This window comes from Ascidiella aspersa, chromosome 1 (genome assembly GCF_963924565.1).
Source record: "Ascidiella aspersa chromosome 1, kaAscAspe10.2, whole genome shotgun sequence".
NCBI classification, from domain to species: Eukaryota; Metazoa; Chordata; class Ascidiacea; order Phlebobranchia; family Ascidiidae; genus Ascidiella; species Ascidiella aspersa.
Window position 1 is genome coordinate 31,388,632 of NC_139447.1, and position 26,562 is coordinate 31,415,193.

Sequence of the window (26,562 nt, forward strand, 5' to 3'; positions counted from 1 at the left end):
ATAGTTGAACAACCGATCAACCCTGCAACTTTAACTCGTCGAATTGTGGACGACGCTTTGAGGTTCATTCGTGAGAGTCGAACCCTGTCGTTCTTTCTTTACATGTCGATGCCTCAACCACACACAAATGATTTGCTCGAAAGAATTCTGTTGCAAATCTAAGCGGTAGGTCTATTTAACCCATTGTATAAATAACCATAAACTATCGGTTTTCTGAGATGGGTGAACCTCAGTATTCCACGCACAGTTGAACGATAATTGGAATTCCATCTTTTGTGTGTTTAAAATCCACACACTTGCTTTATGTTTAGGGTAATACATAAGTTTATTCTGAATAAAAATGTATGGATATATATAACATGGCTACTAATGTGTTTGTTATATTTTTATTGTGATTTAGGTGAATACGGTGATCAAACAAACGAGATGGCTTGGGCTGTTGGGAGCGAACTAAGGCAGCTTAGTCTGGAAAAAAACACGTTGGTGCTTTTCTTGTCGGACAACGGACTAAACAGCGCCTTGTGTTTTACTGGCGGCTCTTCTGGACATCTATAAAATACTCTTATACGCACGATCTAAAGTCGTTAAACGGTTACTTAGGATATAGGAGTTTACACTTATTTACACCACAGACTATATTATTTAAAGCTTTGTTTTTTATTATAACTTTTTCCCGCTAATGAATAAATGTTTTGAGGTATAAATTGGAAATGTTAAATTGTAATTCTGAGATCAAGTGCTATATTTGTTCTGCCAAACAAAATTATCTCACTATATTAAACAAATTAACATCAAACTACAACCTTAATTAATGTTAACATTAAATAACCAATAGTTCAATTCAAGTTCATTGGCCTAATGCTCCCCAATAAATTTAATACGAAGTTAAATTTTAAGTTAAAGCTGCTGGAGTTCAATCCCAAGTTTCAAGTTATTTAACGCTAAAACATGTTGCAAATTCGCTACAGTTCCCTAACCTGGAATGCGCATTGGTGTTTTGGAAAGAGCCAAGAACACTTGTCTTGAATTGTTAAACATTTTACATTTATTGTGGTGGTATAACATATAGTTGTTTCTGTCTATCGCTATACACTTTACAAGGTTGATTTTTTTGTTCAAACAAAAAGTTAACATTTATGTCCTAATTGCTTAAGTGACTCATTTTTACTAAAATTTATTCAAATAAAGCACTTTAACATAAATCATATGTGAAAATGACATAGGTATAAGTCAAGTAGTTTGTCTTAATGACTTATGTCAAGTCAAGTCATTATACCTAAAATACCTAAGTCAAGTCAAGTTATATCAAAACAGTTACTTAAACGCCTGACTGTATAGTCATCACAACGACTTGACTTAGTGATTACAATACGTACACTAAAGATGAAGCTTATTGCATTTTAACACGTGTTTATAATCAGGTGACAAGGGCACGACTTGGGACGGTGGTCTGGAAGTTCCTGCATTGATTGGTGGCCGGGCACAATTCCAGCCGACACAGTCAGTTCTCAGATAGTGACCACCATGGACATATTTCCGACCCTCCTGAAGCAGGTAATACTTTTATATTATTTTATATTTGAATTATTTGTCTGTGCTAAACAAAAAGGAAATTAAAGTACTTGAATGCAAAATTAACAGCTTTTATAAAAAACGATTTTAGTTTGAAAGATAGCAAGAGCTAAGATTATTGTATTGCAATGGCTTAAGGGTTGACTTAAGCGCAAAAATTCACTGTTTTGAAATAACTTGACTTGACTTAAGTCGTTTTGGTAAAAAAGTTGACTTGACTTGAGTATTTTGGACAATTAACCCTACATGAACTTAAGTTGTTGAGTCAAATGACTTAGGTTTAAATTAAGTGTTTTCATATAACATTTTATTATAAAATTGAGCCGTTTAACCCAAGTTTTGCTCGTAAACGATTAGATTGCTCCAAATTGTTTTTTGTCATTTGTTATTTTTAGTTGAATACTTGCTCATATTCGAACGTTCATCAATTATAACGCTTTATCGTTTTATCTTTGTCATAATGATTTAACACAGAGATGACTTGCTCTAATAATGACTTGACTGGGGCTCTACTTGCGCAGCTGATGACTATGGGACTTGACTTGTTACTTTTATTACGTGAATTAATTATTGCTTAACTCTGTACACACCAAATCTATGCACTACCTAAATTTCTATGGTTGATTGTCAAAGGTGCAACTGCCCCATCTGACGTTGTGCTGGACGGAGTGCCAATCGACCAAATCTTGTTCGGCGACAATTCAAAACTCACCAGCAGTCCTCCACACGAAGCTTTGTTTCACTACTGCTCTGACACACTAATGACTGTTCGCATGGACCGCTACAAGGTAAAGGTAAATAGGTTTAGGGTTTAAATCTCAGGCAATATTTATATCATTCAATTACCCTTGCTAGAAAGTATTAGAGCTTTTATTTTTGCAAAAAATAATGATTAACTATAGTAGTTCTAGGGCAGTAAGCCTAGTTCCCGATCATGGGTTAACGTAAAAAGGTTGCAGGGGGTCTGCAAGTAGACTCGAAATTATTAACAGTTATAAATGTAATTTTGTTTACTTTTTTATAAATAAGTCGAGAACAATATTGCATTTAAACTTTGTCAATATCAATTGTTTTTTTTAAATTAAAAGCATAAACGTTGACTCCGATTATGGTGATAAAGCTTTTGTTTATAATGGTATCTTTTTAAAATGTTCGTTTTAGGATTGCACCGTAAAATATTTTAAACTTACAACTTGTCAACAACAAAAACGCCATCCAATTTTTTGTAGGTAGTGTTCTTCAGTCACGACTTGTCTATGAAGCAAATCGCTTCCGCCAACTGCCCACAAGGAATCCCTTAGAAAACATATCATACTTTAAGAACTGCATCGTGTTGTTAGCCACAATCCACCTTTGGTCTTCGACCTTGACTCTGACCCTGGCGAGAAGTTCCCGCTTGATCCGCAGCTGTACAGTAGCACTTTGGAGCGCGCCAATGAATTGGTTTCCCAGCATCTTGATTCAATCGTCAAAGCCCCAATCCAAATCGGCAAATATAACGTTGCTTTGAGCCCTTGCTGTGAACCGCCCTCGTGCTTCTGTAATTACAATCGGTGATGTAAATTTTGTTCCGAAATCCCCTTAAAATTCGAACAAGGTCTCTAATTTCAAATAATTGCGTCAATTAGTTTATTAAGGTGTTTTTATTGTGTACAATACAATTAACGAAACTGTTTACATGGTTATTTTCACTTATGTAAGTTATTCGGCTTACGTGTAATCCAACCTAATTAGTTTGTCATCAAAATCAATGCAGTGGAAATTTTGGTTTACCTAGATACCTTGTTGAAACTATTTTGCCAAATACACTTGTGGTACGGACAAAAACAGAATGACGTTTTCAACATAATGATATTTACGACAAAAATATGCCTAAAATACAGTCAACTTTATCTTAATGGAAATTTGTAATCAAGCGCAGAAGCTATACTCAACTTAAACAACTTAAAATTTAAAAACAATTTAAATAATAAAATACAAAAATGTTATTATGAAAATAGATTTAAAATAATAGAGTTTGTATCACGAAGTCGAACTAAACCAGAACCGGAACTTTATGAACTGGCTTTGGCCCATTTTTTTCCGAACCATAACTGAACCTGAACCATTTTTCGTAAAATTTTAAGCAGCCGAAAATTTGAAAAACCTGAAGCGAACCCGAAACTGTCAAAAAGATGGTTCACTCCAGCATAACGACACAACTATTTTTGCAGATTCAAGTTATGCAATGTTCAAAATTTTATGAAAAAAATAAATATTTAATAATTAAAACGTTGCCTTCAATTTTTCACATATTTTAATATTGAGCTGCTTGCTTTTTAATACGCCACAAAAATTTGATTTAACGAGTTACAGTTCAATAATTATTCTCTATACCTTTATTGACTTACATTTTGAGATTTAACCCAACTTATATTCTATCCCAACGAGAACTTTATGAACCGGTTATGAAAATCGGAGCTGAACCGGAACTTTCAAATTGCTCCAAATAAATTTTTGTTTGAGAAACGGCACATATCTATTTCTATTTTTTAAACAACGATTTATGGAATTTTGTATTGCAGTTATACAAGGAAAACCACATTTAACTTCTTTATCCGAAATTTCGCGATTCACCAAAAATTAACAAATTTGCTTCTACTTACGAGCTTGATAGTATAGTTAAGCAAATGAACTCTGTGACAAAGGCAGTTTTGGGTGTCACGCGAGCAAGTTCCTTTTACTGACATTGTGGCGATTTTCCGTAAAAGTGATTTAAAGAATTCGTTGCTAACGATTACACGACGAACTTTAAGCTTCCTGCTATACTAAACATGAACAAATGACTGTTTTTGGAATACTATTATTCGATATAGCAAACTAATAAATCCTTCCACCAAATCAGTGGTGAACTTTTGCCAGGTCCCAAGCTAAAGTCAAAGGAGGAAGTTTTTGGCGGACCGTAATAAATTTAGCTGACAATTTTTTTGTTAAAACGTTTGTTTCAAGCATTTTATGACAACAACTGTTAATCAAGGACAATTTTTCCAATTGAAAATGGGTTTGGCTACACTCAAGAAAAAGGCGAACAAGGGTTGAAAAAATTGCCGTTCTAGTGTTGAGTCCACGCGGTGTCATCCAAGATCATAACTAAAATGAAAACAACATTATGAAATACCGAAATGTTATTAATCATTTTCAGGAAAGTATAAATGTAAAAACAATTCTTCGTTAGATAGCACTATATATCCTATACTGTTTAAATCAGGGTTGCCTAATCTGTGGGTTGTGCAAAAGTGTTTTACGGGCGATGAGGAGGCCTACATTAACCGTACTTCAACAAATGAGCGCAGGAAAGCAGATAAATAAAATAATTTTGTTTATTGCTGTAAAACGTTAAGGGTGGCGATCCTTTAAGGAAAATTAGGAGCTGGCAGACTAAAATTCTGAAAACCCTGGTTAAGCCATGCTGAAAAGCTTTTTGCTGAACTCCTACAATCCCATAAAAAATGCTGAAGCATTTGTTTACTATTTAGTTTCTAAATATTCGGGGAAATCCGTTTTGAAAATCGTCCAAAAACCTTGTTTTACTAACCCAGACAATAACACTCAAACTTCAAACGACGCAGAAAAAAAGTTTCGCATGAAATTAGAATATAGTTAAATATATGACCCACTTGTAAATTTTGTAAGGATTAAGGTCGTGTTTGTTACCCGCGCAATCAAAAGGTTCGCCAACCCTGATATAGTATATGGTGTAATTTAAAATGGCCACCATAGTACTCCATGTTATATTCACATTTACATAGACGTACTGGATTTATGCGAAACGCATTCAGATACATTAGGTCGCAACTTTCTTTGTTTATATATCCACGGTATGCAAGTTTTCTCTTTCCAAGTCATAATTTTGGTACTTCGCTAATAGAGGTTTGAGAACTAATTTCGCTTTTATTTTCAGATATCGGTGTTTATTGTCATTACCTCATGTTGCTGTACAATTATACAAAGAAACTGTCGCACGTCGATCTCACACCGACAGGTAGGAGTACACTTTATATCGATGAGTAAACATTCTAAAGTAGGCTATATACAATTGATCGTTTTATCTTAACGTCATGTGTTCCGCCTATAGACTAGGTCACTAGACTACTTGACGTTGACTTTGTTTTCCCAGACCGTTTGCTCAAGTATATCCGTGCGTCTTTGTACATATGTGCTGTTAATTAAGTTGGCTTGGTTTATCCGGAATATAAAACTGGCGAAAGTATTGGTATAACGATTAGCCCAGAAGACAATAAGTCGATAATATTTACTTTTCAGGAATACTTCAGTAATAACTAAAATTAAATTCATGTAATTACTGACCACTTGTATGTAATTCTAGTCCAGGATGTATGGCATAGTTTTAACTTTAACGCTTTTGTGGCTTGCACAATGCAATGCCGAAAAGCCAAACTTCATTGTTATATTGGCTGATGATATGGGTTATGGCGACTTGCAAAGCTACGGTCATCCAACGCAAGAAAAGGGACCTATAGATGTTCTGGCTGGTGAGGGAATGCGTTTTACCCAGTGGTACTCGGCGTCATCAGTTTGCAGCCCTAGTAGGGCTGCATTGTTAACAGGTAAACTATACTAGACAACAGTTTGTGCCCGTTAAATTTTGGACTGGGCATAATACTATTTCGCAATACTAATTAAAAAAAAATATATGTTTTCTGATACTACAATATTTGTTATATCGTTTTCAGTCATACTAACTACATCGCGTCCGTCATGGTAACATTAATTCCACATAGACGTATTACCAAGTAGGCGAATCAATTTAAGGAGAAATAATTAAGCTCTTTCGGTAAGTCGCTTATTGCCTTCCAAAATCCATGTTTTCGCCAGTTTTTAAAGTTCCTGACTGAATGCGTTTGTTAGAACAATAGTACACCGAAAAACCATCGCAGACTCGCCGAATCTGTCGATCTATGATGCAAGCAGAGCAAGCCAGAAAAACAACTGGCCTGCAGTGAGGTTCGAACTCACGACCTCCGGTCAAGCCGGGACCGTCGCTCTACCAACTGAGCTATGCAAGCTCAGAGAGGAGCGAGTCGAGAAACAACCATACGCCAATGCTTGCACATTCTGTTAGTACAAGCAACTTCACATTGGGGGATCATCAGTCCGTATCAATCAATGAAAGACACACACACATATGTGTTTAATAACAAGTTATTAAACACATATGTGTGTGTGTCTGTGTCTTTCATTCATTTGTTAGAACAACGTTGACGTTTGGTGACTCACATACTCCTGTATATTTCAGGAAGACTGCCGATCAGAAGTGGGGTGTACGGCGACTCAAGGGGATTTCGAGAAGATGACTCCGGTGGTATTCCGAAGAACGAGGTCACAATCGCTGAAGCGTTAAAGCTTGAAGGTTATGCCACTGGAATGGTCAGAAAGTGGCACTTAGGTAACTTTATCTTTCCTTGTAGTGATTTCGCAACGTTTTGCAAAAATTTGCAATAAGGTGATAAATGAAATTTGCCTTGACCGCTATGAAACCAACATTCTTTGCTATGTAAAACTGGTCAAAAATGAGCCTTAAGCTTATATGCTAGTTATGTACTTCCAATGTAAGAATCGGCGCTCATTTTTTGCAATGAGATTGTTTAGCTCAAGATTAGACCAGGTAAAGACCTATGTTGCGGAATAGCTATGCCGGTTACAACAGTTTCAAATAGTGAGCTCAGTGAACAGGGTGGTTTATTTGTAAGATATTTTTAATAGAACAAACAGCATTCACTAAAGCATGATTAACCAAAAGCCGTTATGCCGTTACGTTTTTGCTACTTTCTTGCATCAAATTGATTAAGTGAAGTTTATTAATATCCTTGTGTGATTGAACTAAACATTTTAGTCATTAGGAACATATTAGGCAAAATGAGGCCCATTACCAAAATTCAATGATGCATCGTTATGCTACACATGCGATTACTGCCAATCAAACGCTTGGGTTGTACAAAAATTGTATAGCCGTCTAAGTTATGGCAATATTTTGACCATGGAAACCATTTAATTAAAACCAAGCTAAGCGTTTGTTTTATTTGGCTCGATTTTAACCTGTTTAGCTTTGGCTAGGAATAAACGAGCATGCTGCCAACGACGGAAATCACCTTCCATTTCACCACGGATTCGATTTTGTCGGAATAAACCTACCATTCTCTTTCCATTACAATTGCGATCCAGAGCAGGTTTGTTAAAAGAGGCCAAAAAGGCCCGGCAAGTAGAGATTGCAATTCGGGGCCAAATGGGTAAACCCGGGTTTTGAATATGTGACAGTTAATAACCGGGTTAACCCGATTTTTAGGGGGCGAATAAAAGCGAGTTTTTCTCTCAATAATGGACTCGATCGATATGTACTATAAAATACCTTGTGTTTTATTAACGAAATGTCAATTTTCGGTTTGTTTTAAGAAATCACACTTTTTCGCTGATTTGCGTAATAATGACGCATCAAAATTAATGCATCAAGACTTTCGTCACTCATTCTGTTTCTGAGTTTCGTCACAAACAGCACCAAGGCTGGCAAAGCGAAGCCCCATCAGGCTCCATTGATGTTTGGTTTAATTGTTCGCTTGTCTTGTACGGAACAGAAATGAACTGCTTGAAGTTTTGGCGCTAATATATGCTTGTTTCCCTGCACTCCCATAAAGATCGTAGCCTAAGAACGAACCGTATTTTTTGTTGGACGCAGTGTTTTTTGTAATGCAATCGTTTATAGCAATACAACAAATTCAACTAACTGTTTTCAAAGGATTATCAGTTAAAATTAACCCTCATCTTATTTTTCTCAGTTTGACGTAGGCGAGATGTCAGATGTCTGCTTTCTCTACAAGAACGCGACTATAGTTGAACAACCAATCAATCCAGCAACTTTAACTCGTCGAATTGTAGACGACGCTTTGGGGTTCATTCGTGAGAGTCGAACCCTGCCGTTCTTTCTTTACATGTCGATGCCTCAACCACACACCGCAATGATTTGCTCGGAAGAATTTTGCGGCAAATCCAAACGAGGTATTATTTCTTGCTGAATATGTTTTACGTTCTGCTTTAAACACGGGACAATTCACAAGCAGTTTTTTGCACAGCCAACTGCATTCAAATCCCGCTTGTTGCTTGTTGTACTGTATTGGAATCCCGCTTATCTTGTTGTTAAATTTTTAGTACATATTCTGATTTAGGGACATATGGTGATCAAATAAACGAGATGGCTTGGGCTGTTGGTAGCGTGGTAAGCGAACTGAGGCAGCTTAATCTGGACAAAAACACGTTGGTGCTTTTCTTGTCGGACAACGGCCCTCACATAGAGCTCTGTTTCACCGGCGGGTCTGCTGGACACCTCTCGGGTAAGTACGTCAATGTCGGTAAGCAAACCACTTTATTCCCAGGCAAATTGAGAAAAGTAGGTTTGTATTTAGGTGACAAGTGTTCAACGTGGGATGCTGGTATAAAAGTTCCTGCTATTGCTTGGTGGCCGGGCACAATTCCTGCCGAAACGGTCTGTTCCGAGATCTTGAGCACTATGGACATATTTCCAACAATTCTTCAAATAGCGGGTATGTTGCGACCTGTAAACTAGCTTTAAGTATATGTAGGATTTACCATATTGTAAACAAAGTGGTTTGGCATGTCAAGTCTTATTTATGGACTTAGCCTAAAACAGAAAATAAATTCAGTCCAAGTCATCAGTTGCCAAAGTCAAGTCAAAACAGTGATAATAAATAAAAATGTAAACCATTAAATTATGTAAACGCCCGATTATGAGCAATAATTTAAACAAAAAATAACCAGATTCAACATGTATCAACCTAATCGCTTTACGTGCGAAACTTGAGATAAATAGGTCAATTTTATAATAAAATGTTAAATAAAACACCTGATCCGTTAGAAATTAGTGCATTTCTGAGCAAAAAGGTCTACGACAATTAGGGCATCCAATGGCAGAAAAGTCTAGACTTTTAGACCTTGAGGTCCTGACAATGCACTAATTTGGACCTTTAGGTAAACTCCCGGCGTAGATAAATTGAAAATTTTCGTTGAACATTCACAAAAGATTACAAAAAGTGTGAGATGGCATTAATAACACTTGACCCACCCTAACCCAAACGCTAACCCGAACCCTAACCCAAATAATGTGCGTTAATGTAATAATTATTTGAATGCTGGTGAAAAAGCCCAAACTCGGGTGGGCATAAGATAGTTTCTCTTCTATGGTACCATAGGATTGTTACGTCACAAATTGAGGTATTGGAGCCTAAACACTGATCTCTATAAAACCTGGATAGCGCAACTAGTGGTTGAAAATTGAAGCCAATTAGAACGCTTTAACTCCATCTTGAAAAGGTCCTAAAGTGCGTAAATTTTGCATTACGGCTTATGGAGGAAGGTGCTAGTAACAGCGTTTTCCGACTATTTATTAACATTTATTACTTAAAATTAATGGTTTCTAAGGCTGCAAGCCATACTCTAATCATTTGGAAGAGAAAAAAACCTAATACTGTATAATTAACGCAAAAATCGGCATTTTTAGAACGACGAAACCCGTGCCTATATATACTCAATATATAGGCACGGCGCTGGTCTAGAATCCTACCACAATTATTAAATCAACACACAATATTTGGGTTAGGGTGCGAGTTGGCCTTTGGATTTGGGTGGGTCAGGTATTATTATATTCATTATTGACCCACCCTAACCCAAAACGCTAACGCACACCCTAACACAAATTATGTGCGTTCAATTCAATTTTATTATTTTGGCACATAACGTTAATACAACAACAAATGCAATAAGAATATTATGCCAGGAGGCACCGATACAACCAACAGGTTTACCAGTCAAGGTGCCCCATTTCACTATATATAATGATTTTAAATTGATTCTAATTTATATATTTCTGAAATTTTAAGTAATTGCAATTCCTTAAAAAGTTTTGTCGGGTCATCGTTGTGGTATAATTCTAGGTCAGTATGATTTTTTTCCCACTTTAATGCCACCCAACCTTTCAGCTTAGTTTTTGATTGAGAAGCTGCTGGTAAAACTCTGGAGTATAGACAGTTACCGGCCAGAAATTTATTAATAGTAATTTTGAGCACAACGTGAACAGATTGGCCATTTTCTGTCTATTTTTTTCTTAGGAGGCACTGACAGTGGCATGTATATAAATACTTTTGAAGTAGCTATTTTTCACAAATTCAAACTAGATGGGTAACACTAATTTATGGAAAGATAAATGTTCGGAACGCTCACAGTATTATTATTAAATATAATAACACTTGACCCACCTTCACCCAAACGCTAACCCCCACTGTAACCCAAATATTGTGCGTTGGTTTAATAATTGTTTTAACGGTGTAACACTTAAATTATTGAGCGTTCCGACATTTCCGACCATTCATCATTCCGTAAATTAGTATTACCTAACTATAGATGGGTAATGAGAATCGACTGCTGATGATAATATTTGAATATGTATTGCAGTTGACCAGTTTTGCTTTAACTATCCAAATAAAGTATAAAAATGCCAGGCATGCAATGCTGTGCGTTTGGTTGCCTAAAGCGCAAACGCAAAAAAGCTAGTAGAAGTGACAGTGATGGTAGCTCGGATGAAGAAACAGTCCTAAAGAGAAAATTTCCGAGAACTTTTCATAAGTATGATAATTATAATAGATGCCAGAAATATCCAGTTTGAGTGTTGTCTTACTGGTTATAAAACTCATAATAACTGTAGTAGTATAGCCAATCTTTGAAAATGGTTTTCTTGGTCAGTGTTGTAGATGTATTTCAATTTGGTACATCTTTACTATGCTGGTTGATAATACTGTTTTTGACCAACAACGCTTATAATCAGTTGGCCCTGTAAATATACATACTTTTAATAAATGCAGTTAGCTTAGATAGTTGCAGATTGAATATTAGTTTACCTACTCACTTAGCTAATTGAAAATATTAGTTCTTAATTTAGCTTAACTTTCAGTTACTAGTTACCTATAAGCTATGAGGACAGATTAAAGTTGTTAGTATTAGACAGGTTTTAACACTAGTAATTAGCATTTAGAAGTCACATCAATTTCTATATAATTATTACAAATCACTTCCGTAGAATTTTAGAAGTATTTCTCTATTATAGATGAGTTATGTAATAGTACTCTTGACAGATTTCCAGCAGATCAGGAAAGAAAAAATCTTTGGGTGGCAAACATTCACCGTAGCAATTGGGCGCCGACGAAACATTCGATGGTGTGTTCCGACCATTTTGCTGAGAAAAAAATAATTCGGACTGGATATAAAGTGCGACTTGCCAGCGATGCGGTTCCGACCAGACATAAAAAATTTCCAAAATACTTAAAAAAGGTAGATATATACATTCTATATATATATATGTATATAAACATACCATACTGATAATATCAGAGCTGATAGACATGTCTAATAACTAAATTACTATACTATACTATAGTAGTTTAGTTATTAGAAACCTCGCATCAGCTCCAAAATTACCTGGATAGTCATTCCATGCTTAATTTAAAGAGCCGGAAACCCAACACAGATTATTAATTTATAAATTTCAAATATTCACTAATATTGAATATTTATTAACTAGGTATAAAAAAATTTCAATTAAATGGTTTTGTTTCATGAAATACACATAATAATAAAGGAGCATTTTTCAAATGTGTCCCTCAGGCCCCAGGGGGCCACAAAGAAGTCTTCAGGGGGCAACAGACATGTCATATTTTAATTTTTAGTTAGTTAAACCATTTTGTTTTGGTTTGCAGTATGTCCAGAGACCTGACTTATAAAAGGCTGAGAACCACTGGTCTTTATGTGGCAATATGCCTAATAATATTTATATTTTGTACAAATGTATTGATTAATTTAATTACTTTCTAGATTGTCCTGTAAAATATCTAGCTATTTCTAAATATAATTTTTTCGAACCCATTGATTTAGTTTGTCAAAGTTAGACAAGCCATAAAAATTAAAAGTGCCACTATAGCTGGAGTCTGTTGCAAAATTATTTTCCCTTTGAGGTCTTTGATAGATGGGTGCAAAAATTTTGAAAAACTTTAAATTAAATGTGGAATGACCCATATAACAAATTAGGGTATTACAATGAACGACATTTATAGTTAAACATTAAAAAATACTATGTAAAAAGTAAACATTTGTGACACACCACTGTGTATCCTAAGCAAAATGTATTAAATATTATTTAAAAAAAACTAAAGCACCCTAAGATTGAACATTAACTACATTGTAAACTAAAACACACTTGAAGTTTAAATAAAGTGTAAAACTTTTTTTAGCAAACAAAAGAAAGAAAACTACCAAATGCCAGACTACAAGTGCTAGGATCAACCAACCAACTTAAGATTCCCAAGAACTACATAACACATGACCATAATTACTGCTTGAACATTTATTCAAAAAACGAAGAGAACAAATTGAAAGAAAGCAATGAAAAAATTATACGATTCAAAAAGAAAATGAAAGTTGCAAGACAAAAAGCGAGAAGATTAAAATTGAAGGTCAATTCTTTAAAGGGGATTATTAGAATTTAAAAGGATAAAAATTTAATTTCAACTCGCTGTGAAGACATGTTAAAGCAGTTTTTATCAGAGGTACCATTTGAACTATTAACAAGAATAAAAAAAACAAAATCTGGCAAAGGATTTAAATATTCAGCAGCTTTAAAATCATTTGCACTTACTCTACAATTTTATTCCTCTAAAGCATATGAATTTGTCCGTAAAAGTTTCGATTTTTCATTACCTCACCAAGCCCAGATTCGAAAATGGTACGGCAAAATAGATGCGGATCCAGGATTTACAAAACCAGCTTTTATTGCAATTAAAGAAAAGGTGAGAATCGCCCACAACAATGGTAAACAAGTTATGTGCTCCCTTATGCTTGACGAGATGTCTATTAGGAAACATATTGCTTGGGATGGTAAAAAGTTTCGTGGTTTTGTAGATCATGGAAATGGTCTCTATGATGAAGTCTTTTTACCATATGCGAAGGATGTTCTCGTTTTAATGGTTGTATGTATTAATAGTGGTTGGAAGGTGCCATGTGCATATTTTTTTGTAGATGGCTTAAGTGGTGCAGAGCGTGCAAACATCGTCAAAATATGTATTCAGTGTGTTTCATACACTGGTGCAAAGGTAGTATCTCTGACATGCGACGGTCCTTCTTGTCATTTCACTATGTTACGAGAACTCGGTGCATCTATGATACCAGGTTGCTTAACAGCAAACTTTGAACATCCCTCGAACAAAACCGAGCGGATTTATGTTCTTCTTGATGTTTGCCATATGCTTAAACTTGTGCGAAATACTTTTGCTGATTGGGGAATTTTGGTAGATGGAGATGGAGGAAAAATCAAATGGCAATACATTATTGCATTGCAAAAACTCCAACAAAATGAAGGTTTGCGTTTGGGCAACAAGCTTAAGCTGGCACACATCAAATGGCAGCAGCAAAAAATGAAGGTAAACCTTGCAGCACAGGCATTGAGTTCTAGTGTGGCTGATGCCATCCAATATTGTGCAGAGAATTTAAAACTAAAGGAATTTAAGGGATGTGCACCAACTGTCAGGTTCTTACGAATGTTTGATCGTTTATTTGACTTTTTAAATTCAAGAAATCCCCTCGCCAAAGGTTTTAAGTCTGCCCTTCGGATTGCGAATAAGTTTGTATGGGATCCCTTTCTTTCAGAATGTTTTACTTACATAATGCAGTTAAAAACAACTGACAGCACTCCAATGCACATTTCCAGAAGAAAAACTGGTTTTGTTGGTTTTTTAGCCTGTATCCAGAGCCAATGCTCCACTAAGTTATTTGTTAATGTACAAGTTTAGCCAAGATCACCTAGAATTGTTTTTCAGTGCTGTCCGAACTGCTGGTGGCTGCAATAATAACCCAACAGCACAACAGTTCACAGCAGCCTTCAAGCGTCTTTTGATGAGAAGCTGTATTAAAGGTACAAATGGTAATTGCTCCAACCAGGATTCAACAACAATTCTGGATGCAATAAGCGACACCTGTAAAACAAATTATACGGAGGTAAAGTTAACTGATGTGGCATTAATTAAAAAATATGACCTCATTGAACGTCTGCCCATTTCAACAGACCATGATTACTGTGACAGTAAAAACATAAAAATGTTATCAGAATATAAAAAAGCAGCTATTACATACATAGCTGGGTATGTTGCAAAGATGGCAAAAAAACAAACAACATGTTTTACCTGCTCCTTGGCACTTGGTTCCCAGAAAATGATAGCACAACCCAGTTTTTTGACATTCAAAGACAGAGGAGGTCTTATGAAACCATCAGAAAGTGTAATTAGAGTGTGCTCTGACACCGAAAAATGCTTCTTAAGATTGTTGGCATGTTCTGGTGGAAAATTACCGATTAATACAGGAATTCCAGATGTCATTGCAACATCAGTATTACACAGTATTAATGCATCCCAATTATTTCCTGATTTAGATAGTCACATGTTTGACAGTACAGTGATGGATAATCATGTCTTTCAACTGATCAAAGTTGTATCGAAGTGCTACAGTAAGATAAGGCTGTACCATCTTGGAAAGAAAACCTCTGAAAAAATAGTGGGAGAAAAAATAAGAAAAAAGCTTAGCAAACTAGTTTTATTTAACAATCAATAAGTTTTATTAATCACATGTTCACTTGTTGTTTTAAATTTGTACTATTTGTTTATTGCTACTGTTGTTAAATATTTTTCAATTATTGCGTTTTTTTCTTTGCTGCAAGCAACCAAGTTACTTTTAAAACCGACTGTGTCAGTCTATAGAAGTATATGCAAAAATATGGCTAACCTTCAGGACATCCAATAAAATGCATCCTTGGGTTTTTTAAATTATAACCTGGTTAAGGATATCCTAGCCGAACACGAGTTTTGTTCCATGTTTGTCTACAAAATAAAATAAAACTTAAATAGAAGCCTTTACATAACAAAAATGCAGAGCATTATTTTAGTACTATTATAGTTTTAACTCAAAAGTAACCAACAAGCAGAAAGAATTGAACAAAAGATTTAATAAAAGATAAGTATAGTTGAGTGTAAAACTGTCATACTGGTTTAGTCTCGTAAAAAAACACAAAAAATAGGTGCTTTTAACGTTTTTTTATTTCTGAATAGTCAGATATTGGCTTGTCGCTTTAGAAACCACCAACTTTAAGTTATAAGTAGTCTAAAAATAAATGGGAAAAATACACTGGTTTAGTCGTCTTTAAAAAGCAGATTTTTGCGTTAATTATGCAGTTTTATTTATTTTTTCTCCTTTAAATAATTGAAGTATGGCTTGCGGCCTTAGAAACCACTAATTTTAAGTCACAAGCATTCCTAAATAGTCAGAAAACGCTGTCACTAACACCCTTCTCCATAAGGCGTAATGCAAATTTTGCGCATTTTAGGACCTTTACAAGATGGCGTTTCAGCCTTCTAATTGGCTTCAAAAACCGCTCACGTGTGCCACTAGTTGCGCTATCCAGGTTTTATAGAGATCAGTGAGCCTAAAGCGTTTCTGTAATTATTAATTCAATGCACATTATTTGGGTTAGGGTGCTGGTTAGCGTTTGGGTTTAGGTGGGTCAAGTATTATTAAACTTAATCTTTTGAAGCACATTGTTAAGTCACATTAGTGCATTGTCCGAGACCTCAGAGTCTAAAAGTCGGACTTTTTGATCCTTTGGATGCACTAATTGTCGTAGACCTTTTTGCTTAGAAATGCACTAATTTCTAACGGATCGGGTGAATAAAAACACCAAATTTAAACCCAATGCAGTCTTACGTCTAAAGCAATTAGGTGAAATCTAGTCATTTTACCAAATCGTTTCAAGCCACGTCAAGGTATTTGAAAACAGTAACTTAAGTTATTACAACACCGATGTTTAAAGCTTTTATCCTTGACAAGCGGTGTAGATTGGTACGTTGTTATTACGTCTCTAAGTGGTATTTTTTGGTATAACTTTAGGCGAAATTAACCGTTTATTGTTGATGTCTTACAGGTGCAATTGCGCCACCTGGTGTCTTGGACGGAGTGCCAATCGACCATATTTTGTTCGGCGACAATTCCAAACTCACCAGCAGTCCTCCACACGAAATTTTGTTTCACTACTGCTCTGACAGATTGATGGCTGTTCGCATGGGCCGCTACAAGGTAGCCTATACCTATTGTCTAGTAATAACTATACCCACCAGATCCTTGACGTAAACATAAAAAATGCACTAAGGCAGTGGTTCTCAACCTTTTAGGAGTCGTGGCCCCCTTCGATTGACACTAAACACTCGTGCAAAGTTAATTTTTATATATATCTTGTTTAACTTGATAAATCCCAAGCTATTACGTCGCTTTGCGGCATTAAGAAAACGTATAATAGATATTTAATAGAGTTCAATATATCTGCATTTAGGCCTATCTTGACAAACTTTATTATAAAAATCAAAGCTTATAACTAGAACAGAAAATATTCCACAAAAGGTTAAATTGCATGCGTATTTTTACAAGACCAATTGTCATTTGATAGAAAAGCTTTTTTATGACAGACAGTATGACACTACATTTTTGTCACATGTTTAATGCCCTTTATCTCTCCTTTCGTTATGTACTTCATTCATGATATTGCTGTGTTTTTGATTGCAGATAGCTTTCCACACCCAAGATCTGCTGAAGCTAAACAATGCGTCAGACAACTGCCCACATGGTTTTCCTGTGGATAATCGCGTATTTTATATAAACTGCCACGACGGTACAAGTCACAATCCACCTTTGATCTTTGACCTTGACTCTGACCCTGGCGAGATGTTTCCGCTTCATCCGCACCTGTACAGCAGCACTTTGGAGCGCGCCAATGAATTGATTTCCCAGCATCTTGCTTCAATCGTGAAAGCCCCGAGTCAACTCGGCAACTTTAACGATGAATTGCGCCCTTGCTGTGAACCGCCCTCGTGCTTATGTAATTATAATTAATTCCTGGGAAAATAGCTTTAACTGCAAACCGCATGTTATGCGACAATAAGATGATTTTTACATAATTTGGTGTGGTTCTTTATTGGTGGTGTTCGTATAAAAAGGTTGCGTAATTATGTTTAAATTTTCTTTACTTTTTTTTCGGTGTAAATGTATTATGCCCTCCGAATACAATGAAACTAAAAAGTTGCAATAATTTTCAAAAAGAGCAACGTTACGCGCAATAATTGAAGTTAGACTAATTGACCAAAAGTTAGGCTACAAGTCAAGTTTGGCCTGCACAACTTGTGTTGGGTGCTAAAATAATTTTGCCATCATTCTGCAGTTCTTAACAATATATATCTTTTTTAACAACAAATTCTGCAAATTTGCAACAATGGAATGCTTTTTTAATAATAAATACGTAATTTTAGCTTTTGCCAATAAATGTTTCGAGTTAAAAAATATTAGTTTGATACAGACAGCAGAAAGGATTGAGCAATATTTCCTTTATTATTCTTCAAGTTTTTAGCGTTAAAATTTATCAAAACAAATGAGCTATTTACCTGTTTGCATTAGCAGCATATCATACAGGGCTTTTCGGTGACCTACATAAAGTTTACAAAGGCAAATATTTTCTACAGCTGAGCAACACACCCAAGATTTTACCATAAACATCAAACTTATCGAAACAAAAGGTAAATAAATATCACTAGAACACAATTAGTTGTTTTTTTCGCTTATCTTAATCGGCTACATATCAGAAGTTTAAATAGACATTCGCGAATACATTTAGTAGCTAAATTGCAGCATGATTGCGACTTGCGAAACAAAAAATACAGCAAAAATCAGAAATAAATTAAATAAGAAAGTGCAGGATACTATAAGGCAGGATTTAATTTAAAAACAAAAAAATTAAAAGCCTGGCGGAACTGGCGCAATTAATAGGTTGAACGAGACAATAAAATGAGAAAAAACGACGTATTGCGTCAAAGTTTACTAATCAGGTAACAGTGTTTAAAACAAATAAAGAAGAAAGTTGTTTTCCGCGCTTATGCATTTTATTTCTCGCTTTTTATGTTTAATATATCTTTAAGCACGATTATACCCATAGCATGTCAAAATTTTTTTTTCAGCGCTACCGTCAGATTTACAGCTTTCGAATTAGAAATATAACGCAAAAAAGCTAAAAAAAGGCGTAGCCTACAACGCTGACTTAAAGCTCGGTTTTGGCACTTGGGTCCACAAAATTGCACTTGCACAAAGGCGGGTCGCAGCAAGGCTGCAGCGCCTCGTTCCAACGGCCCAACTGGCTGGGAACGTGAACCAGCGTTTCGCGGTGTCTTGCAACCAGCTCGCGAGCGACCTCTAGTGTAGTACTGTGGCGCTCCGGATCAAGCGGAAACTGCTCGCCTGGGTCGGAGTCAAGGTCGAACAGAAGGGGCGGGTCGTGGGCGTGGCCGTTTTCGCAGGCCAGGTTCAGGAGCTCTTCGTGGGTGGGAACGCCATCGCGACAAAGGGTGGATGACTGGTACAGCGAGAAGTCTTGCGTGCGGTAGTGGATCTGCGGGAAAAAAGCCGAAACTGAAGATTTTACAAATACGGGGGAGGAAATGACAATTTGTGACACGAGTAGACTGTATTTTATACAGATTTTTTAAGCAAAAAAAATCACTAACCTCCTACCCCTAAAAAATACTCACATAGCTTTTTTCTGAAAAAAGTGAGAATTTGGCGAAAATAAAATTATATAGTTTGAGAAAAACAGTTAGACAGCAAAAAGTAGACAAAACACAACTTAAAAAGTAAAAAAGAAATCCTGATCGAGTGAGTATTTTCGTTTTTTTATATCGGTAAAACGTATTCGTAAGACAAAACACCAAGAACTGCAGCCAATTTGGGAGACATAAATGTTATAGAAAAAGAAAAACAAGTTCGACCAGAAAATACCGAATTACTAAAAACTCGATTTTAGTAACAGGCTCACATTTTTATACCGGCACTTGCTGGTTGTATTATTATATATATTCGCTTTGTACAAGGCCACATACCTTGTAGCGGCCCAAGCGAACAGCCATCAGTATGTCGGAGCAGTAGTGAAACAGCGCCTCGTGTGGAGAAGTAGTGTCACGATCGTCATTCAAAAACACGTGGTCGATTGGCACGCCGTCCAACACAACATCGGATTCGTTCCTTGGGGCAGCGCCTAACGGGTATATGAATTTACGTTAAGAAATGGCGTAAGGAATATATTGCTATTAAAGAGGCTTTTCTATGTTTCCTGGCGCATACTTTATAATTGCTCCGAACCGGGCAGATTTCTTTTTTTTTCTTTTGCTCTCTCCCTCTATTATTGTTTTTTTTATACTGAACACGAAGCTAATTCAAACGCCCCTCGCACTGTCAACTTAAAAACTTGAAACCTTTCGAGCCCCAAAAGGGTCAAACTTTAGACTTGCTAAGTTCTCACCCAAAAATACAAACCGAGCAAGGGTTATTAAATTCCTAAAGCAAATAAAAAACATCTAGACAGGAATGGATTTATTTATAGACAGAAATAGGTAATCAGTGCTCATCGGTTTTCGAGTTCAAAAGCCCAAACTATTAAATAATAGTGAATGGTAGGGATTTTTGTTTTATAGATAATATTTAACAAGCTCTAGAAAAATACTATGCTGTTAAACGCTGGCAGACTATACTTATTTTAAGTAAACGATAACATTTTCTGGAGCAATTTTTATTTGTCAAACTACACAATGAAAGTTTGGTGAGATCAGCGAGAATATAGTCTGTTTGTAATAATACTATAATCACAACAATTTTCGACAAACTTACCCGCCAGCTTGAGAAGGGTAGGAAATATGTCCATGGTGCTTATTATCTCGGAATTGACTGTTCCCGCCGGAATGGTTCCGGGCCACCAAGCAATGGCAGGAACCCGTAATCCCCCTTCCCAGCTGGTTGCCTTTCCTCCTGCATTTTAATACATCGTTACTCGGCTTTCCTGTTACGTTTTAACCTTGATTGTACCTTATTTTTTTTAAGACTTGGATTTGTACTTGCAGGCAGACTTGGACAACTATAGATTTATTTTAGCTTTTTAAAATTAGATTAGAATTAAAATTAGAGCATTTCAGTTTTTCTCAAATTAGATTTGAATTAGAGTTAGAATTAGAATTAGATCGTTTTGAGTTTTCTCAAATTAGATTAGAATTAGAATTACCAAATTATTAGAAAAAATAATTTGAACTAGAATTACATTTGATTATTATTCACAATCAACTTCATTCAAATCGAGAAGTATTCTAATAAGAATGCGAATGGTAAATATATGTGTGTTAATTTTGATGCCTTTTAGCATGACACATGCTTTTCAGACTGTCAAAATTACGTTCCAACCAAAGCGTTTGAATTCAAATTCCTTGTTTTGACTAAAAGGCTAAAAATGCCGCTGGACAAAGAAGCATTTTTGGTAAAACCGAATTAGATTAGAATTACAATTAGCTGCATTTTGCTCTAATTCATTGAATTAGGAAACTAGAATTATGTAGTTGTCCAAGTCTGCTTGCAGGAATTCGTGGCAACTATCGTGCAATCTCTGAACGACATTATTCAAAGTGGAAATAACCAACAAACGCAAAACACCAGTGGCTCTCAAACTTTATTTCTTGCTATTTTGGAAAATAAGGTTGGACTTGCTGCGATCTCAAACTGTAGAAATTTTACCTAGTTTTAATCTACTTGTATTGTGTATCAGAAAATCATAATCAATGGTTGTAATTTTCTCGTAACACAATCAGCTCGAATGCATATGTCATTACATAAGTTAATAATACCGACAATCTATTACTGCAATTTAGTTTAGACGAATCGAAATCATTTGTGGCGCCCTTGAACAATTAAACAGAATGCCGCGACGCACAGATTGAGAACCACACCGAAAAGCCATCGCAGACTCGCCGAATCTGTCGATTGTGTGTGTCTTTCATAGATTGAGAACCACTGCGACACATAGACACGCTGTTTGGCTTTTTTTGCAGTTAACCAATACGTATTTGGGTTAAATTCAAGTCGACTTTTTTGTAAGTTTCTTACGTACATATTTAAAAAGTAGATATTTAAAGCTTAAATTCGTTTGTTTAATGTCACAATGCAAAAATAATTACTTTGAGAAAAAACGTACTAAAAAAACTCGCTGAACAAATGTTAGTGTGAATTGCATTATCCTAATAAAACACTTTGTCACCCACAAAACAAACGTTGCATTGGTGTTCCATAGATCTAATTCGTTTTTTCGGGTTTTGCAGAGTATCCTCGCAAGCCTAATATTCGCAATACAGAGCAGCCATCACAACAACACATCAAATCGAACTAAAAATCCTTCAACCCGGATATCCTGTATATTGCGTCATTGAAATTGAGCTGATTTGATGCTTTTACAAAATCCGCCACTTAACCCAACTTGCTTATTTTCACAGTGACGCGGGTAATGAAAATATGCTGGCAAGCTTGATTCAGGTTAACTGCGATAAATGGACAACTTAATTTTTATCTAATTTGTATATTTGAGTTCGGTATTTTGGCACCTGTATATTAGTGTTAAGGATCTACAGTCCTGCGCGCAATTGTTTGCCCATAAATTTATAAATAAAATGTACGAATTAATATTAGTGTAACAGTTAAAGTATACGCCGTTGGATGTTTAGAACTAGACATTGCTATAACACAACGTCCTAGTGAATATAAACGACAAATTTACAGGAACAATCAACGCATGCCGAGTAAAAACATTTGACTAAAAATGAAAAAAACAAAACAATTTATTCATACAAGCAAAATGAAATCGTTTTAAATCTGAACTGAAACGATAAAATATCGCTTTTTAACCACATTTTGGTTCTTTTTGAATAGTTTTTAATAATAATCATAAGAACTTAATAGTTTGGGGTTACGGTTAATAATATTCTTTGCTTTTATGCCCACACTTTACACAACTTAAGCGCTGAGGCAACATACTTGACTTAAAGTCTATTCTGTATAGTAACCAACTTATGAGCTTATCGCACAGTGAAAACTTATGCGCTTATTGCACAAAAAGAATTAACCGCGATAAGTTCTGCAATAAGGGGAAATTCACATTTTAACCTGACGACTCACGTACTTATGTTGTTATGGGCTAAGCATTACTTAAAGTTACAGCATGATTGAAATATTACAAATGTTCAAAAAAATTTTGAACTCTTGGAAAAAATATTTTTTTCCAAACTGACAAGTGGCAAAGTTGCAATTGTTTTTTAAACGTTTATGGCAAAGATATCAAGTACCTGTAGGCATGAAATTATTTGAAATAATTGTTATAGCTGAAAACTATAATAAAATGGAAAAAAGAGTACCATCATGTGCAAAACTATAGTTGCTGCCCAAATCTTACCCTTTAACTGGCCGGACGATCCGCCATGAAAACACATTTCTATTTCTGGCCCATGATCGGACAGAAAAATCACCAGGGTGTTCTCTTCCAGATGCAAGTCCTTGAGTTGTTGGACCACGCGGCCAACCGCCCAGGCCATTTCGTTTATTTGGTCGCCGTAAATACCTGAAGAAAAAAAGAAACGATAAGACAACCAACCGCAGATGTCCACCAACGCTTACATTTTATCAATCAGCCGTAATGCCAAGTTTGTCTGTTTTCAGCGCTCAAACCACAAAGTTTCAGTTTAGGTTTTGAATAACTTTACATATTAAAGAATACGTTTTTATGTTGGATACTTGTTCCCTATCTACTTTTTAACTTAACTTTGGACATTCATAGCGTCAATCAAACTTTTGTGATGATTAACTGGAAGCACAACAAGTCAAAGTACAAATACCGCGCAACATATAACAAAAGCCAATCAAATAGGTGTTGGCCACTGGCCAATGCCAAGCCATAGTTTGACGGCGCGACTTCGACTTTGTTCAGTAAATATTTACAACATGAAGCTTGCTGGACTGAGCGCATATTTTGCAAAATTTCGGGCACTTCCCATTTTTTCATGGAATTGTGCAATCCAAGGGTATACATATATTACCTTCGGTACACAATTTTTACTCTTAAGTTTCAAAATTGTTTACATTCGAGCTACGTATGAACAAAAAAGTGTCCAAATTTATCACCAACACTGAAATAGGAAAAATGGCAGCCTACTCCAGCCTCTATTGAGCGAGCATTTTCCCTTTTGAAAGCAATGCTTTGTCCAAACAGGAATTTTGCAGACGGAAACATTAAACACTACCTGAAGTTGTACGTAAATGTTTACTGACGAATGACGACATTTAAGGTTTTCTAGTGATTTAAACTGAAACATGTGTTTTGTTCATTTCGAACATGTTCTTGTCAAAAACATATTATTAAAAAAAAAACTTGCATGCGAGTTGTTATTTACCGAGATAAGCATAAACTTGATGCTTAAAAAAATCATATAATGTCATATATTTTAATAAGTAATATTTTTTTATTTTTAGGTTATAGAGATCTAGTAATAAATTTTATTTAAATAATAAGACTGCCTAGGGGCGTACATTATTAGGCCTTGTCGAGTAGAATGTCGACATACTTTTTATATACAGACATTGGTAAAAAAAAGCCACAATGATATGACAAAAATAGTGCGACCTTACTTAACGATACATAACTGTTTATAATTTCCTTCTTTAGACTAACCAAATTATAAAGAAACGCAACAGGGTTTTACATATTAAGTTGACCTTAGTCGAAAAGCTCGCCAGGAGAAAATATGTCAGTGGAGGTTGTTTGGCGAACTTAAACTTAGCAGCCCTAAAACGATCTACAGTACCTCGCTTCGAGGTGTTGCAAAACTGTTCCGAGCAGATCATGGCCGTGTGAGTTTGCGGCATTGACAAGTAGAGAAAGAAGGGTGATGAGCGACTGTCCCGGATAAACTCAGTTGCGTCGTCGGCAATTCGTTTGGTAAGCACTCCAGGCTGAATTGGCTGCTCGATGAATGAGGCATTTTTGAAGAGGAAGCATTTCTCCGCCATCGCGTCCACTTCAAACTGCGACAAAATGGGATGTTTGCTGCGGCTGGACTTATTTTTAGTGCACTAATGCCCGTATCCGGATAGGAACAGATGCAAAATATATATACGGTTAGAAGTTATAATTTTGTTTGAGTCTGATAAATCGCACAAACTTTGTGCGCAAGTGCGTCTCACATACAAGATTTTAAAAAATGATTTTCTTAACATGCCAAGTTGTAACCTTAGGAAAAGACAAGCACAATAGTAGACGGAGATTATGTTTTAAAGCAAATCTTACTAAGAATATCAAAGCCCATACTGGAGTAGGTAGCATTCTGAAATCGATATTCCTACTACGTCTTACTACAACCTTCTAGCAGTATGCTCCAAAATATTTTTTTACATGATTAATATCTGGAGTCTTCTGTGACATAAAAAATATAAATACAGACGGTTTTTAACAAAGTAATGTTGTACTACGTCCATTCCAGTTTTTCCAAGTCGGTAAACACACAGACCAAATAGACGCCTAACTACGTTTCAAACCCTAAGGACTATGTGCAAGTAAGATGCAATTGGCACGACTTACTATGTTCGGCCTCTGCGCCTTGCAATTAAATTACGCTTTAGAATTATTTACGAACCTTTTCAGGGTCGCATCTCCAGTGAAAGGTGAATGGCAAATTGGTTCCAACGTAGTCGAACCCGTGGTGATGTGGAAGATGGTTTCCATCATTAACGACATGTTCGTTTATTCCTACAACAACAAGACAAACACTAAATCATTGGTGATTCAGGGAGGCTCCATTTAAGGGGCTTTTAGAATCTTAAAGTTTAAGTAAAACATAGTACTTTAACGTACAACAAGGTTGAGTTACAGCAGAACACTTTAATTCTGTCAAAAGCAAAAATAAAAAATAAGGGCTTATTTACTACTAAAGCATGACAATAACAACTATAATAAAATTATATCAAAGTTATCAAACTTATTTAGAGCAATGTTTTTAATTTTATATATTTGATATAAAGCATTTTAAATTTTATTGATGATATAAGTTACTCATCTAGAAAATTGAACCATTTAATGATAAAATTCAGTTATAACCATTTGACACTAAACAGTAACCTAGATGCCATTTCCCAACCATTCCAGTGGAATATCCATGTAACTTTAATGCTTCAGCTATTGTAGTTTCACTCTTCGGGAGTCCACCGGAGTCAAATTGCCAAAAAACTCTTTCCGGTCCATAAACTCCATTCCTAATCGGAAGCCTGCCTTTAAAAGGGTAAAATATAATATTTTTTGCAAAGAATTAGCAACAATATGCATACAAATAACACTTTGAGACAATCAAAATGCATGTACTTAACAAAACCTTCTAATAGCTTAAAGTTAAAAGAATATTTAAAACAATATACTTGTAAAGAAAAAAAAATGCTATGACAAAATTCCAACCTGTTAACAGAGCAGCCCTGCTTGGACTACACAATGATTCTGCTGCATACCACTGAGTAAAACGCATTCCCTCATCAGCCAAGACATCAATGGGTCCTTTTTCTTGAGTTGCATGACCATAGCTTTGTAAGTCACCATAGCCCATATCATCCGCAAATATCACTACAAAATTTGGTTTGGTGCCGATGGCGCCTAAGCTCATGGGCCATATTAAGGCCAAGCCTAACATTAATACATGGCTATGTAACATTGTATATGTTTGCCTAGAAAGACAAGGATTTTGTCTACCACCAGTATGTGTTAACAGAAAGTAGCAGAAATTGTATGATTAAATTTTTAATATATAAAAGGTAACCAAAGCATGTTCAACATTAGATAATACCAAAATTGTGTACAAAGCACCCTTAAAATGAAAACTTTTTTTCTGATTTCAATTTCACACAGATCTTGCACAAAATGCAATTGGTTAATAAACTAAAAGCATAAAACTAAAACAA

General features: G+C 35.6%; 3 protein-coding genes across 4 annotated transcripts; 2 read left to right on the forward strand and 1 right to left on the reverse strand.

Moving 5' to 3' along the window:
• Positions 1–218: 218 nt before the first annotated feature.
• LOC146169765 (arylsulfatase-like) lies at positions 219–17,610 on the forward strand. Its single transcript, XM_083387249.1, has 11 exons — positions 219–222; positions 2,206–2,374; positions 2,913–3,072; positions 5,939–6,179; positions 6,869–7,018; positions 7,687–7,799; positions 8,403–8,622; positions 8,790–8,954; positions 9,027–9,164; positions 16,649–16,800; positions 17,284–17,610. Exons 1-11 carry the CDS (start codon positions 219–221, stop codon positions 17,608–17,610), a joined length of 1,839 nt encoding a protein of 612 aa, XP_083243375.1.
• LOC146169766 (uncharacterized) lies at positions 11,129–16,141 on the forward strand. The gene is made up of 4 exons (XM_083391719.1): positions 11,129–11,259; positions 11,766–11,961; positions 13,281–13,472; positions 16,055–16,141. Exons 1-4 carry the CDS (start codon positions 11,129–11,131, stop codon positions 16,139–16,141), a joined length of 606 nt encoding a protein of 201 aa, XP_083247845.1.
• A 926-nt stretch (positions 17,611–18,536) lies between the features above and the next one.
• On the reverse strand, positions 18,537–26,315 carry LOC146169767 (arylsulfatase-like). Of its 2 annotated transcripts, none has more exons than XM_083392588.1 (8): positions 26,066–26,315; positions 25,736–25,885; positions 25,254–25,366; positions 24,426–24,645; positions 23,021–23,185; positions 20,425–20,562; positions 19,641–19,795; positions 18,537–19,153 (listed from the first exon to the last, which is right to left on the reverse strand). In XM_083392588.1, exons 1-8 carry the CDS (start codon positions 26,313–26,315, stop codon positions 18,806–18,808), a joined length of 1,539 nt encoding a protein of 512 aa, XP_083248714.1. In that variant the 3' UTR covers positions 18,537–18,805. The 2 variants fall into 2 exon arrangements, with proteins under 2 accessions (XP_083248714.1, XP_083248720.1); XM_083392594.1 differs by having other exon boundaries at positions 19,641–19,782; positions 20,421–20,562.
• Positions 26,316–26,562: the final 247 nt, after the last annotated feature.